The sequence below is a fragment of the Choloepus didactylus genome, chromosome 8 (genome assembly GCF_015220235.1).
Source record: "Choloepus didactylus isolate mChoDid1 chromosome 8, mChoDid1.pri, whole genome shotgun sequence".
Taxonomy (NCBI): domain Eukaryota; kingdom Metazoa; phylum Chordata; class Mammalia; order Pilosa; family Megalonychidae; genus Choloepus; species Choloepus didactylus.
Genome location: NC_051314.1, coordinates 2,993,528 through 3,009,124, shown reverse-complemented (window position 1 = coordinate 3,009,124; position 15,597 = coordinate 2,993,528). Strand labels below are relative to the sequence as shown.

Genomic DNA, 15,597 nt, shown 5'->3' with positions numbered 1-15,597 from the left:
GAGTCAGGAGGCACAAGTCTGGGGCCTCTCAGGTGAGGGCCGGGCAGCCCTGGGAGGAGATGCCTCACCAGGGGACGGGGCCCTGCGCGGTGGTGGAAGTGCCATGGGTTCAAATGCTCCTGGGCGGGAGGAAGGAAAGGGGCGCGTATCCCCATGGCTGTTAGTGCCCAGACGAAGGGCCGCCAGGGTGTCCTCTTCCCACGGCGCCCGGGCCCCAGCTCGCTCCCTACGGAGAGCGAAGGCGGGGCTTCTTGGGGGTCTGGAGGCACTAGCGTGCGACCAGGATGAGGGGGACAGGACACCACTGAGGAGCGGGCCCGACGCACCCTCCGTTTGGAGGCCACGCCGGATGCCGTCCCAGGCTACAGGCCGGGCGGCTGAGGGAGGTCGGCGGCGCGGACGGCCCGCGGGCCATGCAGCCCAATCCACAAACTTCGCGCCGGCCGGGCCCTGCGCCCCGGGCGAGGTGCCGAGGCTGCGCGCGCGCGGGGCCGTCTCTGTCGCCACCCAGAGGCCCGGCTGGGGCGCAGCGTCCCCACCGCCTCCCCGGAGACCCGGGGCCGGGCGCGGGGCCCCAGCGGCGGCGGGCACGCGCGCGCGACGGGCGCGCCTCTCAGCCTGGTGGCCGGTCGCGCCAAGCCCGGGCGCACAGCGACACCCCGAGCCGCTGGGCCGGCGTCCCCCGGCGGGTCGGGCGCGGGGCGCGGGCACGGGCGCGGGGGCGCGGGGCGCGGGCGCGGCGCGGGGCGGGCCGGCGCGGGGCGCAGTGGGCCGGCGGCCCTGGCGGCGGAGGATGGCGCGCGCGGGGCCCGCACGTGGAGGCCGGCGCGGGGGCGCGGGCAGGGCCGGCTGCTGAGACGCGCTGCTGCCCCCCGCGCGGGCGCCGCGGCTTCAATGGCGCCATCGCCCAGGACGAGCAGCCGGCAAGATGCGACCGCCCTGCCAGCATGTCCTCAACTTTTTGGGCGTTCATGATCCTGGCCAGCCTGCTCATCGCCTACTGCAGTGAGTACCGCGCGCCCGCGGCTCCCCCCGCCCTCCGGCCCTCCGGCCCTCCGGCCCCGGCCCCGCGGGCGGCCCGGAGTCGCGGCGGAGTTGGAGCGCGCGGTCCCCGCGTCCCGGCCGCGCCTCCGCGGGGCCAGGAGGACGAGGGGCCGCCCGGCTCCGGTCGCTCGGGCACTTCGGGGCGGGCGCCGCCGCCCCAGCCCCCCTCTCCGCCTTCCGGTCCGGGGCCCGCGCGCCAGGCCCCGGGTGGCGCGGCGCGTCCCTGCGTGGCGGTGCCCGCGGCTGCCCGGCGTGCTGTCTGTCGCCGCTCCCAGCCCAGGCCGGGGACCCGAGCGGGGCTTGGCGCCGGGGCGCAGTCGGGAGCGGAGGCAGGTCCGGGCCGGGCGGGCGGCGCTGCGCGGAGCATCGGCGGAGCGCCCTGCTCGGCGGCGACGTTCCCGCCGGGGATACGGGGAAGAGGGACGCGGCGGCCGATCCGGGAGCGAGGCTCCGGCTGGGACGCGGCTGGACCGGCTGCCTTCCGGGGAAGCGGGCTCGCTTGGTGCTTTCTTAAAAAAAGAGGGAAAGTGAGGGGTGGGGTGCGGGGAGAGGGCCCGGGCCGCCGCGGGCATTCGCGAGCCGCCCCCGAGGACCTGAGCCCGTGCCCGAGGGTCTGGAGGGGGCCGCGGGCTCGGGGCTGGTCGCTGCGCACACAGGCTGGGGAGGGTGTGCGGTGGTCGGTGCCCGGCGGGGCTCGGGGCCGGCGTGGCTGAGCCCTCCCCATCGCGGCGGGAGGACAGGTCTGGCGCTGCGAGCACCTGTCATGGAGAATTGCCATGGGCGCGGGAGGTGATGAAAAAATATGGATTCTTCACACATACCCAAAAAGGAGAGAGAGAGAGAGAGAGAGGCCGGCGCCGACCCGGGCAGCCCCAGCCCGCCAGAATCGCCCCATCTCCGGGGCTCCCCGGCGCCTGCCGACTTGCTCCAAGGCGCGTGTGCGATGCCCCACAATTACTGGCCGCGGCTGTGCCATCGCGGGCGGGGGTGCCCGAGCACGATGGCTCTGCCAGGGGGTCGTAACCTGGGCTGCCCAGGCAGGCTTGGGCACCCCGGGGGCCACGGCGACCCCTCAGAACATGCTCGCTGGGTGGTTGCAGGGAAGCGATCCGGGGGTGCTGCAGCTTCATCTGCACCTGTTCCAGAGCACCCCGCGGCCACCTCGGGCTTCCTTGGTGACTTTGAAAGGGTTAATGGCAGGTAAACTCCTGCGGGGCTGACGGGGTACCCTTTGAATGCACTTCCTGGTGGCATCCCTGGGGTGTGGGGGTGTTGGGTCATTCGGCTGCACTTGCGAAGGGGACAGGAGTGCCCCAAGCCCGAGGCTACCAGTCCCTGGCCGGCTCTGGCGACATCGTCCTTGGCATGGACCTGAGAACCGGGCAGCAGGCTGGCCCAGGGAGGGCAGAGGCACTCTCCAGGTGAAGACAGAGCAGCTGCTAATTGTCCGCAAGTACCGACACCCACCCGTGCCACCAGCTCAGGACACCGCAGCCCAGCAAGGTGTACCCTTTACCCACACCCTCAAAACAGGCAGGCTCTGCCCACTCCCCACCCTCTGCCCCTGCCCCACCTCCCAAGTGCCTCCTCGGGGGGCTCGTGTGCATCCTGGTGGCTCACACCACCCCACACTGCTGCCTGCCACCGAGTCGGGGTGCCCGAGTGCCAACGCCTTCCAGACTGCTAGCTGCTCGCACAGCCGGTGGAACCAGAGCTCTGCTCTCCTGGGTGGCCCCAGCCTTCTGGGAAAGCTCTTCAACCACCAGCAAGGACATTTGGTAAAAAAGGCCTCATCCAAAGTAGCAGAGAGCACTGGTAACTGGAGCCCGGCTCACCCACATTTTTATGGTTGTTCCATCTCCATGTGACACAATAATTGACACTATGATAATGTTTCCAGACACACCCCATTACACCCGAAATGCACTTGGAGAAATTAAAACATTTCACTAAAATATGAAGTAGACATCATAATAATTTATAGCTCGGAACTGCTGTCCTGGATGGAAATACTTTTTTTTTTAGAACTGATAAAGCAAATAAAATGCAAATTAGAGAGTTCCTGTCATCCCCATGCCCCTTTCCAATATATGTGGGATGAAGAAGAATCATTGGTACCTCGTTTGTAAATTGTCTTTGTTAGCAGTAAGGCTTTTTATTACCCGAAATGCTTGTGTTCTGGAGCAGATCTGTTTTATCCTATTAATTGGGGAAACTTGGGTGTGGTCCAGGATTCCTTCACCTGCCTGCTCCGTTGGGCTGGGTCTCTGCACGCGCGTCAGGTGTGCGCTTCCCGGCGTGAGGCAGGCGGATGTTCCCTGGCCTGGCGTGGTTAGGGCCGCTCGGCCCTTCTGGGCGCGGAGAAAGCCCTCCCCTCCTCCCGGGACGGCGGGGTCCATCGCCGGGAAGTGGGCTCCATCCTCTGGCTGCAGACAGACCTGCAGGCCACGGGTAGGCTGGTTGCTATAGTGACGGAGCCTTGTCATTTTCCACTACTGGGGAAGGATTGCCCTGAAAAGCAAAACGGAGGAGGGGGCCTGGAGCCCGGCTCCGTGGCGGATGCGGGGACAGGGGCACGGGCAGGACGCGCTGGGAGGAGTGGCCGCGGGCGACGGGGAGCGGCGGCCAGAAATGGACACTGGCCTCCACCCTGGTCGGTGGAGCCACGACTCGGGTCTGAGAAGGAGCCGACTTAGACGGTTTCCCCCGAGCGCTTCCGGCAGGGAGGGGGCTGTCGAGACAGGGCTCTTGAATGGGGTGCGGGACGCTCTGGCGCTCAGGGAGGGGGTTCACCGTGCACGGCGTTCTCTGCTGATTTCCGCTTCCCACCTGGCTTACAGAGCCTTGCAAATAATTGCAGCAAGAGGGCCTGGAAGAAGCAAGTTGCAGGATGCCTCTAGGACCCGGAAGCTGTGACTTCGGTGCTGGCTGCAGTGGCCCATCCGAGAGAAGACCCTGTGCTCTAGGGCAACACGTGGCCCCTGTTCGGACGACTTGGTAGTGGTCCCTCGCATGCGCAAAGTTGGGGGTGGGGGATTGAATTTTAAAGCACCAGAGAGCCCGGGGCCGGGAGGGGTGATCTGCCTCTGTGACATGGAGATTTGTTCAAACAAATCCCATCGAGATTGAATTGTGCCTTTAACTCAGCTCTCTTGTCTTTGGCTGCAACCAGGAGAAGTTACAAACAACTTTTGAATTGTTTTTCATCCATTAGGATACTAACCGAGCGTAGGCACTTTTATGTATGGCATTTCCTTTATAAATACAATTTATTGCATATTTAGGAAAGATTAGAATATATTCCTTTCCTGCTGTTCAGATTTTATTTCTGGAGGTCTCGAGGAGGGAAAACTGACATCACGGAGGCTTAATGAAGTGATGATGTTCAGAAGTTGATTTCTCATCTTGTTTAGATGCATTTTTTGCCTACTGTGGTTTTACTTGAGTTTCTGATGTGATGTGTTGTTTGTTTGCTTCTCTGCATTACATAAAGAAGAGTTATGGGTGTTTGTGGGGTGTTTGTTTCCTGAACCAGATGCCCAAGGAGCCGGGGCCTCCCCACCCTTGGCCACAGCCCATGTGGGTGGGGGGCCCGCCGGGAGCCCCAGGCCCGACGGGTGGGTGTGCTGCATGGGGCGAGTGGCTCAGGTCTGCCCGGAGACTGGGCACCGAGGCCCCGGCCCCCGCAGGCAGGGAGTGAAGTCTGTAGATGAGCTTCTGTGGCGTGGAGCTTTCAGGTGACTTTTATGGGTGTAATTATGGGGAAATGTTAAGATAATGTGGCGCTAGGAAAGGGAAGAAAAGCAAAACATTGCCATCCCCTTTCCTTTATGCAGCACGGCAGCTGGGCTGATTTAGAAGGGCTCCTGTTGGCACTGAAACTGGTGCTCTGGAGTTAATGATCTCTACAGAGTGCCACCTGTCCCCCAGAGCACGGCGGGCGGTGACGCCACGTGGAGGGCTGGGGAGGGGACTGGCGAGACGGCTGGCGCGGGGCCTGGGGAGAGGAGAGGCCGGGGAGTGGCTGGATTGGGTTTGTTTTGGAGAATCACTGTTTCTGACCCCTTGGGGCAGTGGGCCAGGGGCTCGGGCTGGGGGGATCTGCCCTTTACTGTTGTTGATGGGGCTGCCCCACAGCCAGACCCTCCAAGTGGAGTTGGGGTGCCAGGCTGCCAGCAAGTGCCCGTGGGGTTTCTGTGAAGGAGCCCCTGCTTGTGCCCTTGGGGAAAGCCGGCTCTGGGTAAAGCCTGTGTCCCAGCCCAGGCTCTGCTCCCCATTTTCTGGGTTGGTGCCTCGGAACGTGCTTGGAGTGACGCTCCTAGAGGCAGCACAAACTGTCCTGGTGGCTGCTCAGAAACGGGCACTGGCTGCGGTGGGGCATGGGTACCTGCTTGTGTCTCTCCTTCACCCCAGCAAGTGTGGCCAAGGGCTCCTGAAGGCTCCCTGAAGTTTATTTAGTTATAAGACAGCTGGCGGGAACCAGGCATGGAATAACTTTTATCCCCAATGAGGGGAGCGGAACTAGAATCTTCACTGGCTCTCGGAGGCCAAGGTCCAAGTTGGGGAGCCATCACGTCCCTGAGGGGGCACTTCTGGACCTGGAGGGGCAGGAGCCCTGAGCCAGGGTCTCCCTGGGAGGCACCGGTCCTCAGAGCCATCTCCCTAGCCCAGCACGTCCTCTGGAATGGGGACAGCTGTCACTTTGGCAGGACTGACCCCGGCCAGGCTTCAGCGGGCCCCTGGCCTCACAGCTCCCATGGCTGCAGAAATGGAACACGGGCAGCCTGGGGTCTGCTCCAGCAGGCAGAGGCTAGAGATGGTGGCCTCCAGCTTGTGCATTTAATTAGCATTGGTCGAGCTCCACGTGCCAGGCGCTGGGGATGGAGATGGCCACGGTGGCCAGGCCCACTGTCCTGGGCCCGCACTGGGTGGGGAGGTGGGCGGTCAGCCTGAAGCACAGGCAGAGCCAGGACTTGTGCATGACCTTGACAGACCAGCCTGGGGCCAGGTTCTTCTTGTGTGGCCTCTCCTTGGTCCCTGCCCAGCCTCACCCTGGAATGACGGGTCCCCCTTGCTGGGGGGTCGGAAGGAGTCCAGGGTTTGGCGTGAAACTCCGGGGCTTCTTGTTTCCATGCACGGAACCTGTTCTCTCCCTGTTCTGCATTGGCCCTGCACCCAGCCTTCCTCCAAAAGACATCTCTCTGTCTTCTGCTGTCAGTCCACATTACCCTCCCCCATCTGTCTATCTGCACCTGCTCTCGACTGTCCGTCTACATCCCAGCTGCATGCTCGCCTCCTGGACATCACACCAGTGTTCCTGCTGCCCCTGCCTGCTGTCTCCGCCCCACAGGGTGAGCCTAGGGTGAGCTTTTCAAGGAGCAGAGGCGACTGGAGCCCGGCTCCTCTAGGATGAAAGCTGGCTCCTCCCTGGCCCAGAGTGGCTGCTCTCTCCTCCCCATTGTCCACCATCTCCCCTTACTCAGGGTTTTCCTAGGCTGAGCCCTTTCATGCCAGGGTGGGCAGCTCTGTCCGTCTATCCTGTCCTAGGCCTGGCATCTGATGTCCCTGAGGCAGCTGCTTCTTCCAAGAGGCCCCCAGACCCACGCCCCTGGGAGCCCCCCGCGGCCTTAGACCGGCCTCAGCAGAAACCGGGTATGTTCACACTTCTCTCCCTTCCTGCAGGCTGTGCCCGCAGCATCTGCCATACCGGCCGCACCGTTCCCGTCACTCATGGGGACCCTCACCGTAGGCACCCTGGTGCCGCAGCAGGGACAAAGGGACCGATGAGCTCTGTGGGCCTCCTGGGACCCCCAACCCTGGAGATGTCTCCTCCGCGAAGCCCCCCTGAACCCGCCTTCCTTCCCGCCCCTCTGGTGGTTCCCGTGCTCACTCTGGTTGCCGCCCGGTCACTTCCATCCTTGCATTGTACTCTGCTGTCCTGGAGCGTGTCTTACGGACCGAGTGCCGGACTGGCTGGTTCTCCTGGGAGCCATCTGTGATGGCTGGGCGCAGCCAGGCAGTGCAGCGGGGGACACGAGAAGGCTCCTGGTGTCTGCCCCGTCCTCTGAGGGCTGATATGCCACAGGGCCAGGTGGGTGTGGAAGCAGAACCGCACAAAGATACCCCTTCTGTCGGCCCAGGGGTGAAGGCGCTGAGGGCCCGTGGAGCCCGGGCTGACCGGATGGCCCAGGGGCCTGGCCTGAGTTCCCGGGACACTGCCATGCACCTGCCAGCTCACCTGGGCAGCACGGGGTTCTGGTTTCCAGGTGAGCTGGACTGAAGGTCACAAGGGGAAGGAGGGAGAATCCCCCACCAGGGCCGGCTTGTTTCCTGGGGTGCCACGGTCATAGGGTCCCAGGTGGAGAACTCAGGAATCTAACTTTGTTGTCCAGCCGGAACCTGATGCATCTTAATGCTGAATCGGGGTTTTCCGAGTGAATGAGTGAAGCAAAATACAGAGAAAAGCCACACTGGTGATAATGCAACGACATCTCTGCTTTTGTGTTTTCCTGCATGGAAAGTGGGCTTTCTGCGCTGTCAGGAACGCTAGCCCCCTACTCCCGGGGAGATGGGGTCCCTCTGGGTTGCTGGGCTGGGAGGGGTGGCTCTGACCTGCCGTCAGCTCTCTGCAGGACATGGGTCTCCAAACACAGAGCTCCTTTCCTAGAGGCTGAAACTAGGCGGTCCTGGGGAACACGAGAACACAGGGTCTGCAGAGCTTTCTCCAGGGACCAAGTGAAAGTTCTAGAGACAGGAGACCGACATCTCAGAAAGAGTGAGCCTTTTGTAGGGTTTTGGTCCCAGGCCTGGCAATGACCCCACATATCACTTCTTCCTCTTTCTTATTTCTGTAGCTGAAGCAGCTAGTGCTCAGGTCTGAGGGTTTTCAGGCTGAGGCCCCGTCCCCGCCACTGTCCACCACCTCCACGGCCAGCCGGGGCCGGGCTCTGAGCACCCACGTCCCCAGACTTTGAGAAGCTGGGAAGACCGGCTGCTGGGCGAGCAAGTGTCTCTGCACGTCCCTGCACACACTGGGTTCCAGACCTTGGCAACCCAGCAGTGCTGCTTGTGGTCTTCCTGGCGTCTTAGTTTTGCTGTGCCTCAGTGGCACCGTCCCGTTGATGGGGGTAAGGCCGTTTGGAGGCCACTGGACAACGCATTTGACTGCAGTGGCAGCCTCCCCTTCAGCTTCTGACTGGCTTAATCGCCTCCGTCTTTCCAAGAGGGGCCCTGCTCCCCATGCCTGGATTTGGAGGTCTCTGGGGGTTGGTGCATTGGAGCAAATTCCCTAATTGCTTCCTTCTTCGTAAGGCTCTGTGTCTACTGCCAGAAGCTGCCTCTCCGACAGCCCCGTGAGTGGGAGGCTGGAACCAGCTTCTGGGTGACACTGGCTGAGCCCCGTGTATCCCTCATGCCAGCCCCGCTCCCGCTGGGCCCTGGTCACCATGCCCCAAACGGCTGGCACACTCTCTGGACATGGGGCTGCCCTCTGCGGGGAGGGGAGGGCTGGGGTAGGTCTGCGTGGGCAGAGACCCCAGCCCACCCAGGGGGCCACTGTTACAGTTTGCTAATGCAGCCGGAGTGCAAAGCACCAGAAATGGATTGGCTTTTATAAAGAGGGTTTATTTGGTTACAAAGTTACAGTCTTAAGGCCATAAAGTGTCCAAGGTAACACATCAACCATTGGGTACCTTCACTAGAGGATGGCCAATGGCGTCCGGAAAACCTCTGTCAGCTGGGAAGACACATGGCTGGCGTCTGCTCCAAAGTTCTGGTTTCAAAATGACTTTCTCCCAGGATGTTCCTCTCTAGGCTGCAGCTCCTCAAAAATGTCACTTTTAGTTGCTCTTGGGGCGTTTGTCCTCTCTTAGCTACTCTGGAGCAAAAGTCTACTTTCAATGGCCGTCTTCAAACTGTCTCTTACCTGCAGCTCCTCTCTCAGCTCCTGTGCGTTCTTCAAAGTGTCCCTCTTGGCTGTAGCAAGCTTGCTCCTTCTGTCTGAGCTTATATAGGGCTCCAGTAAACTAATCAAGGCCCACGCTGATTGGGCAGGGCCACATCTCCATGGAAATTATCCAATCAGAGTTATCACCCACAGTTGGGTGGGTCACATCTCCATGGAAACACTCAAAGAATTACAATCTAATCAACACTGACACGTGTGCCTGCACAAGCCTGCATCAAGGTTAATGGTGTTTTGGGGGACATAATACATTCAAACTGGCACAGCTGCCTCCCCCAAGCAGTTTGAGCCTATCTGTGCCCACCCGGGGGCCACATCCACTCTGCCTTTCAGCGGAGTTGGCGTCTCCATGTTTCCGGGCTTGTGCCCTGCTGGAGGGCAGAGGCCACCCCTCGCTGCCCCCCCAGCCTCACCGGGGCTGGCACAACTGAGGTGGGTGGGTGCGGACCCCTTTGGCCCTGCAGGTCACTGTGGGGACAGACATCCCGGGGCGGCACATTCCACTGACACACTCACCACAGTGACACCCCCACACCCCAGGCTCTCCAGGGCAGGTTGGCTCCAGACCCCTGCGCCATTTGTGAGATCTGCCCTTAGCTTCGCAGCCTCTGGCTCATCATGCGTCCTCCAAGGTCAGCCTCCCCGAGATCCTACTCGGAAGGGGTGGGGGGCCCTTCCTGGGGGTAGAGATGACGCTCGGCTGTGCCTCAGCCTCCCGGGGTGGATGGCGGCAAATGGACCCCTCAGGCCACGCGGTCAGGGTGGAGGACGCAGAGTGGGACCCGGGGGGCCCGGCCCACGGGCTTCCCTGATCCTGTCCCTTCCTGCGTGCACACACAGCACACACCCCACAGACACACCCCACACACCCCACATGCACACACAGCACACACCCCACAGACACACACCACACACCCCACACGTGACACACACCACACACCCCACATGCACACACCACACACCCCACATGCACACCACATACCCCACATGCGACACACACCACACACCCCACATGCACACACAGCACACACCCTGCAGACACACACCCCACATGCACACACACCACACACCCCACATGCACACACAGCACACACCCCACAGACATACCCCACACACCCCACATGCACACACGGCACACACCCTGCAGACACACACCCCACACCCCACATGCACACACAGCACACCCCCCCCACGCACCACACCCCACATGCACACACAGCACACAACCCGCAGACACATACCACGCACCCCACATGCACACGCACCCCACACCCCACATGCACACACACCACACACCCCACATGCACACATAGCACACACCCCACATGCACACACACCCCACACCCCATATGCACACACAGCACACCCCCCCCCCACACACCACACCCCACATGCACACACAGCACACACCCCGCAGACACACACCCCACATGCACACACACCACACACCCTGCACACACACCACACACCCCACATGCACACATAGCACACATCCCACATGCAGACACACCCCACACCCCATATGCACACACAGCACACCCCCCATGCGGGATACTGATTACGTGCTTCAACTTGGTGGGCCTGGGCCAGGGGACCGGATCCGCCCCTGGGGAGGGTGGTGGGCACGGGCAACAGCGCCCTCCACAGCCCCCCAGGCCTGGGAAAGTGAGGCCGGAGGCAGGCCCCATTTCCTCACCCAAAACACCACCGTTAGGGGAGGCTTGCCGGAGGGAACCGCCTTTTCCCCACCCCCTTATCTTGCCCGGACACTCCCCGTTGCCAGAGCAACTCCCGCCCCTTTTCAAACAACCTCCGCACCCTCTTAGGACCAATCCTAACCTCCGCACCCTCTCAGAACCAATCCTAGCCTTTATCCCCTCAGCATTGGCTTGTAACAACCCCCGCCCTCTATGCCAGCCTATATAACCTGTGCTCACCCCTAAATAAAGATCCTTTTGTCCTTTTTGTTCTACCCCTACTGGAGGAAGAGTGTCTTGTCTTTCCCTTCTCGCCGCCCTCCACACCTTGCACGCCACCGCCGGGGACCTGGCCAAGTCCCCCGCCTCGCCTTCGCCTCCGGGAAAGAGCCCCCGCCGCCGGTACCCTCCGAGCAACGCCGAGAGCCGAGGGTTCAGCAACCGGCCGCCCCCCCCCGAAGCAGTAGACGCAACCGCACCCCCCCACACACACACCACACCCCACATGCACACACAGCACACACCCCGCAGACACACACCCCACACCCCACATGCACACACACCACACACCCTGCACACACACCACACACCCCACATGCACACACACCGCACACCCCACACGCACACACAGCACACACCCCACAGACACACACCCCACACCCCACATGCACACACACCACACACCCTGCACACACACCACACACCCCACATGCACACACACCACACACCCCACATGCACACATACCGTACACCCCACATGCACACACACCGCACACCCCACGTGCACACACAGCACACACCCCGCAGACACACCCCACAGACACACACACACTCCTCACACACACTGCAGATGCACTCTGAAAACACACACCCCCCACAAACATGCCCCACCTGCTCCCCACAGACACACTCCCTTGCTTTCCCTCCATGGGCCTCGGTTTCCCCACTGAAACCGCAGGTGCCGAGGCTTGTACGAGGCTGGGAAAGAAGTTGCCCACTGGCCGGCTTGGCTCCGTGCCAGTGTCCCAGAGCCCACCTCCATGTTCCCAGAAGGTGGCAGCCGGCTCGCCTGGGCTCTGCCCCCTCCCTGCTCTCTGCTCAGCACCCGACCCAGGACATGCTTGTTTGCTTCCTGCTTTAGCATCAGGGGCTGAAGGACTGATGACTTTCACTTGCCATTACACAGCGTTGCTGAAACCCTCTCAGCAGACCCCTGGAGTGGGTTTTCAAAGAAGAAACTGGGGCTGGCAAGGAGGGCCAGGGTGGCCGGGCAGTCAGCCATGTGTGCCGGCTTCCCGGGGTGACGGGCTGCCGGCCATGGGCCTGGTTATTCTGGTGGGGTCTCCCCGGGACCCGGAGGTTTGCCATGTGCCGGCCCCACCTGGTCAAACGGGCTGGGCCTGTCACCCACTGCCTGGCGGGGACCGTCCTCTCTTCTGCAGCAGCATCGCTGATGGAGAAGTGAGCCATCTCCGAGCATCTTGCCTGTAGTAATGCTTGGGGTGCGGGGTTCCGGAACCCACCTGGCCCAGCCCTGGGGGATCCCTGCCAAGAAGTGGGGCTGGGGGAAGTGGGAGGTGACCTGGGCCCCGTGCGTTGGCTGAGGGGTGGTGGGGGGTGGTGGGCGGTGGATGTGCCCGCCATGGCCCTGGAAGGAGCGAACCAGGAGAAGAAGTGGGGGCGGAAGCTGGGGAGGGGTGACTGGGTGCAGCCCACGGGTTCCGGCCCCACTGTCGCCTCCTACTGGTGGCCACAGGCCCTTGCTCACCGGTCACCTCCTTCTTGCAGCCCTGCCCAGGGCCCCCTGCTCCCGAGCCGCTGGCCAGGCTCTCCCAGGACACCCGGACTCGCCTGCACGCTGCCTTGGCCCCTCTCGCACCCTCCTTGCCTTGGGCCTCCAGACGTTGGGGTGACGAGATTTCTTGGGGTGTCTCACCCCAGCCTGCCTTGAGTATGCAGCACCCTCTTCCCACAGCTCTGCCCAGTCTGGTTAGGAGAGGTTCTGCCTGGTGAGTGGGGGGCTTCTCACTCGGCGCCCGGCCCTGGGCCTGGCCCTAGGCCTGCCCCTGGGGTCTCGCTGGCCTCAGGGCTCAGCTCCCTCACCGGCCGGGAGCAAACCTGGGGCAAGGCCTGCTGGCCATCAGTCTCAGGGGTTTTCTGCATGTGGGCTCGGAACCCACTCCTGATTCACCACCCAGCACCCAGCACCCAGCAGGTGGACGGAGCTCAGGAGGGTGGGTTCAAGGAGAGGGCTCTAGCCGCCTCCCCCTCTCCAGGGAAGGGAGGGTCCCGGGAGCCCAGGGTGGAGGGGACGGGGTGGGCACACAGGTGGGCCTGGGCCGGCTCACGAGGATCTCCTTCCCGACGTTTCTTTTTCTTTCCTAGCGAGGAGGGGGGTGCTGGGGGGAGGCAGAGGCTGACGGGGGCAGGCCTAGAACTCCCAGCTCACCCTGCTTTAAGATGCTGACCCTGGGGTACCGGTTTCCTGTGAGCATCACAGCAGATTTCCACAAACTGGGGGCCTGGAACAGTGGCCGTTTGTCCTCCCGTGGTCCTGGAGCCCAGGTGCGGGCAGGCCCTGGGGTTCCTTCCTGCCTCCCCAGTTCCCATGTCGGCAGCCGTGCTTGTCCCCCAGGCTCTCCGACGTCCATCCCACCCGGTCCCACCCCCCAGCCCTCCAGGTCTTGGACTTCAGCGAGAGAGGCCGGCTCCTGCCAACCTGGTGGGCTCACCACCCGGGGCCTGGGGTCTCCACCTGAGGAGATTCCGGGACGCGTGGGAAAATCCATACCTGTATTACGTCAATGAGCTACCCTGAGTTTACTTATTAATTTTTAAAAATCCATCGGTTAACAAGATAACTGCAGTCTTCCCGGCCTGGTGGCTGGAAACGGACGCTTTGGGGCTGGGTCCCAGCCAGAGAGCGGATGAGAAGTACCGGAGATCCGTGGTGGGCAGGTGGGGGGCACGTGGGGGGCACGGCCGTTTTTTGTCTTTTAAATGTCTGTGCATTTGATCGCGTTCGATCTTGAGGAAGGTTGTCTGTTTGGCCTCCTCTTTCCCAACAAGGTCACATTCTTGGGACCGGTGTGAGGCCAGAGCCTGCAGCTGTGAGTTTTCGTTTTGGGGTGTGGAGGGTAGAGCTTCTCCCCACTGCGGTTACGTGATGATGTCTCGGCAGCTGAGGTGGTGATGACTGAAGCCGCCGTGGATCCTGCAGGCCCCGGACTCAGGAGGGGCCTCTCCTGCAAAAAGATGCTTTTGCTGTGTTTAAAAGGTTCTCCTTCTGTCCCCTCCATCGCCTGACAGTGCTTCCCGACGTGGCCCTGTATGATGATCTGGTTATCCGGGGCTCTCGTTAACTAACTGGCTCTGACCCGTGCTTCCCTGTGGGCGGCCACTGAACCGTGTGGTGCCTTCCGGGCCTCCCGGCTCGTGGTCACTGGTCTTGTCACTGGCTCCCACTGGGTCACCCACCGACCGTGGACTCGGCACAGGGAGGCCCATCCCTGGCCCCTGTTGCTCCGGACCCTGGGTTGGGGAGGATGCATGGCACCCCCTCCTCTACAATGCCAAGCTGGCGCCGGCCCCCATCCCCTGGCCTGGCTCTCAAGCAGCAAGGTGCTTCCAGAGGGGAGCAGTTCTCTGTTTCTCCAGGAGGGCTGTCTCGAGCCCGAGGCTGGAGCGGGGTCCGTCCGGCCAACACATGGGAGCTGTGCGGACAGAGCAATGAGGAGCCACCCCCACGGCTGCCCCGGCCCCCCAAACCCACCAGTCCATGGCTCCCACTCCCAACACCCCGTGCCCGGAGCTGCCGTGTGATGAACTGGGAAAGGTTTCGGAACCCCACAGTTGTGATTTGCAAGGCAAAGGAATGACCCAAAATTGGTGCCATAAACATGCCCAGCTTTGGAAGGGTTAGCAGCAGCCCCCAAGCTCTGTCCCAGCCCTTTACGTGACGTCAGAGGGTCACTGCCCTGCAAGTACACAGAGCCCTCCTCCCTCTGTACAGACCCCACAGTGGCTTCGCTTCGTCAGCCGCGTTTGCAGATGTGGTAAATTGGGGTTTTCTGGCTTCTGTTTTGCTTCCATCATACTTTTCTTGTTCAGGATGAAAGGGGATGTGATTGGAAGCGGCAGGGTTGTGGGGAGAGGGTGGAGGTGGGGGTCAGGGTCCCACCCTGCCCTGTGGACTCCCCTGCCCTGTGGGGGACGTGGGTGAGCACCGACCCTCCGAGGTCAATGCCCCGCACGTGTGTGAAGTGGGGTCTAATCAGTGGGACTCAGGTTAGCGTCACTCTCTCGGGGGACCAGGGGCTTCTGCTGTCAGACCCCGGCCTCTCCAGGGCACCCAGAGACCGGTGACCGTGAGGGTGGGGGCTGTGAGCGGGCGTGGGGCCGTCGCCTGGGGCAAGACCTTCTGGGACGTGTGGCTGGGACTTAGGAGGTGAGGACCCCTAGAGTAGAAGCTTCCAGAACTCCATACTCAGGCCCACACACTCTCCTCACAGCTTCCATCCCTCCGGGGCCTTGGCTGCCGCACCTGGTGCCCGGCCGGCTCCCATTCTCGGTGCCGGAGATGGGGTGGGGGGCGCCTCCAAAACACAGAGGAGCAGGCAGGGAAGACTGGGCCCCAGACGGAGGAGAATTCCACCGGGAGGCTCGGGGGCTGGAAAACGCTCCAGACTGCGAGTTTCCTTGGCTGCCGTAGCGGAGTCCACAAACGGGGGGCTCAGCATAACAGGCACCTCCCAGCCCTGGAGGACAGAACCCGGAAATCCAGGTGCAGGTGGGCCGCGCTGCCCCTGAAACCTGCAGGGGCCTCCTCCTGCCTCCTCCAGTCGGGGCTTCCCTGGCTCTCCCCGGTGCTCCGTGGCTGGCACACACCTCCCT

General features: G+C 62.4%; 1 protein-coding gene across 1 annotated transcript in view; it reads left to right on the top strand.

Annotated features, from left to right (window-relative positions):
* The first annotated feature begins 879 nt into the window (after positions 1 to 879).
* The window catches only part of TAFA5 (TAFA chemokine like family member 5), a 247,382-nt gene continuing 232,664 nt past the window's right edge, over positions 880 to 15,597 (top strand). The window contains 2 exon segments of the mRNA XM_037848168.1: positions 880 to 943; positions 946 to 1,005. Coding sequence (XP_037704096.1) covers positions 895 to 943; positions 946 to 1,005 — 109 coding nt within the window. The 5' untranslated portion in view covers positions 880 to 894.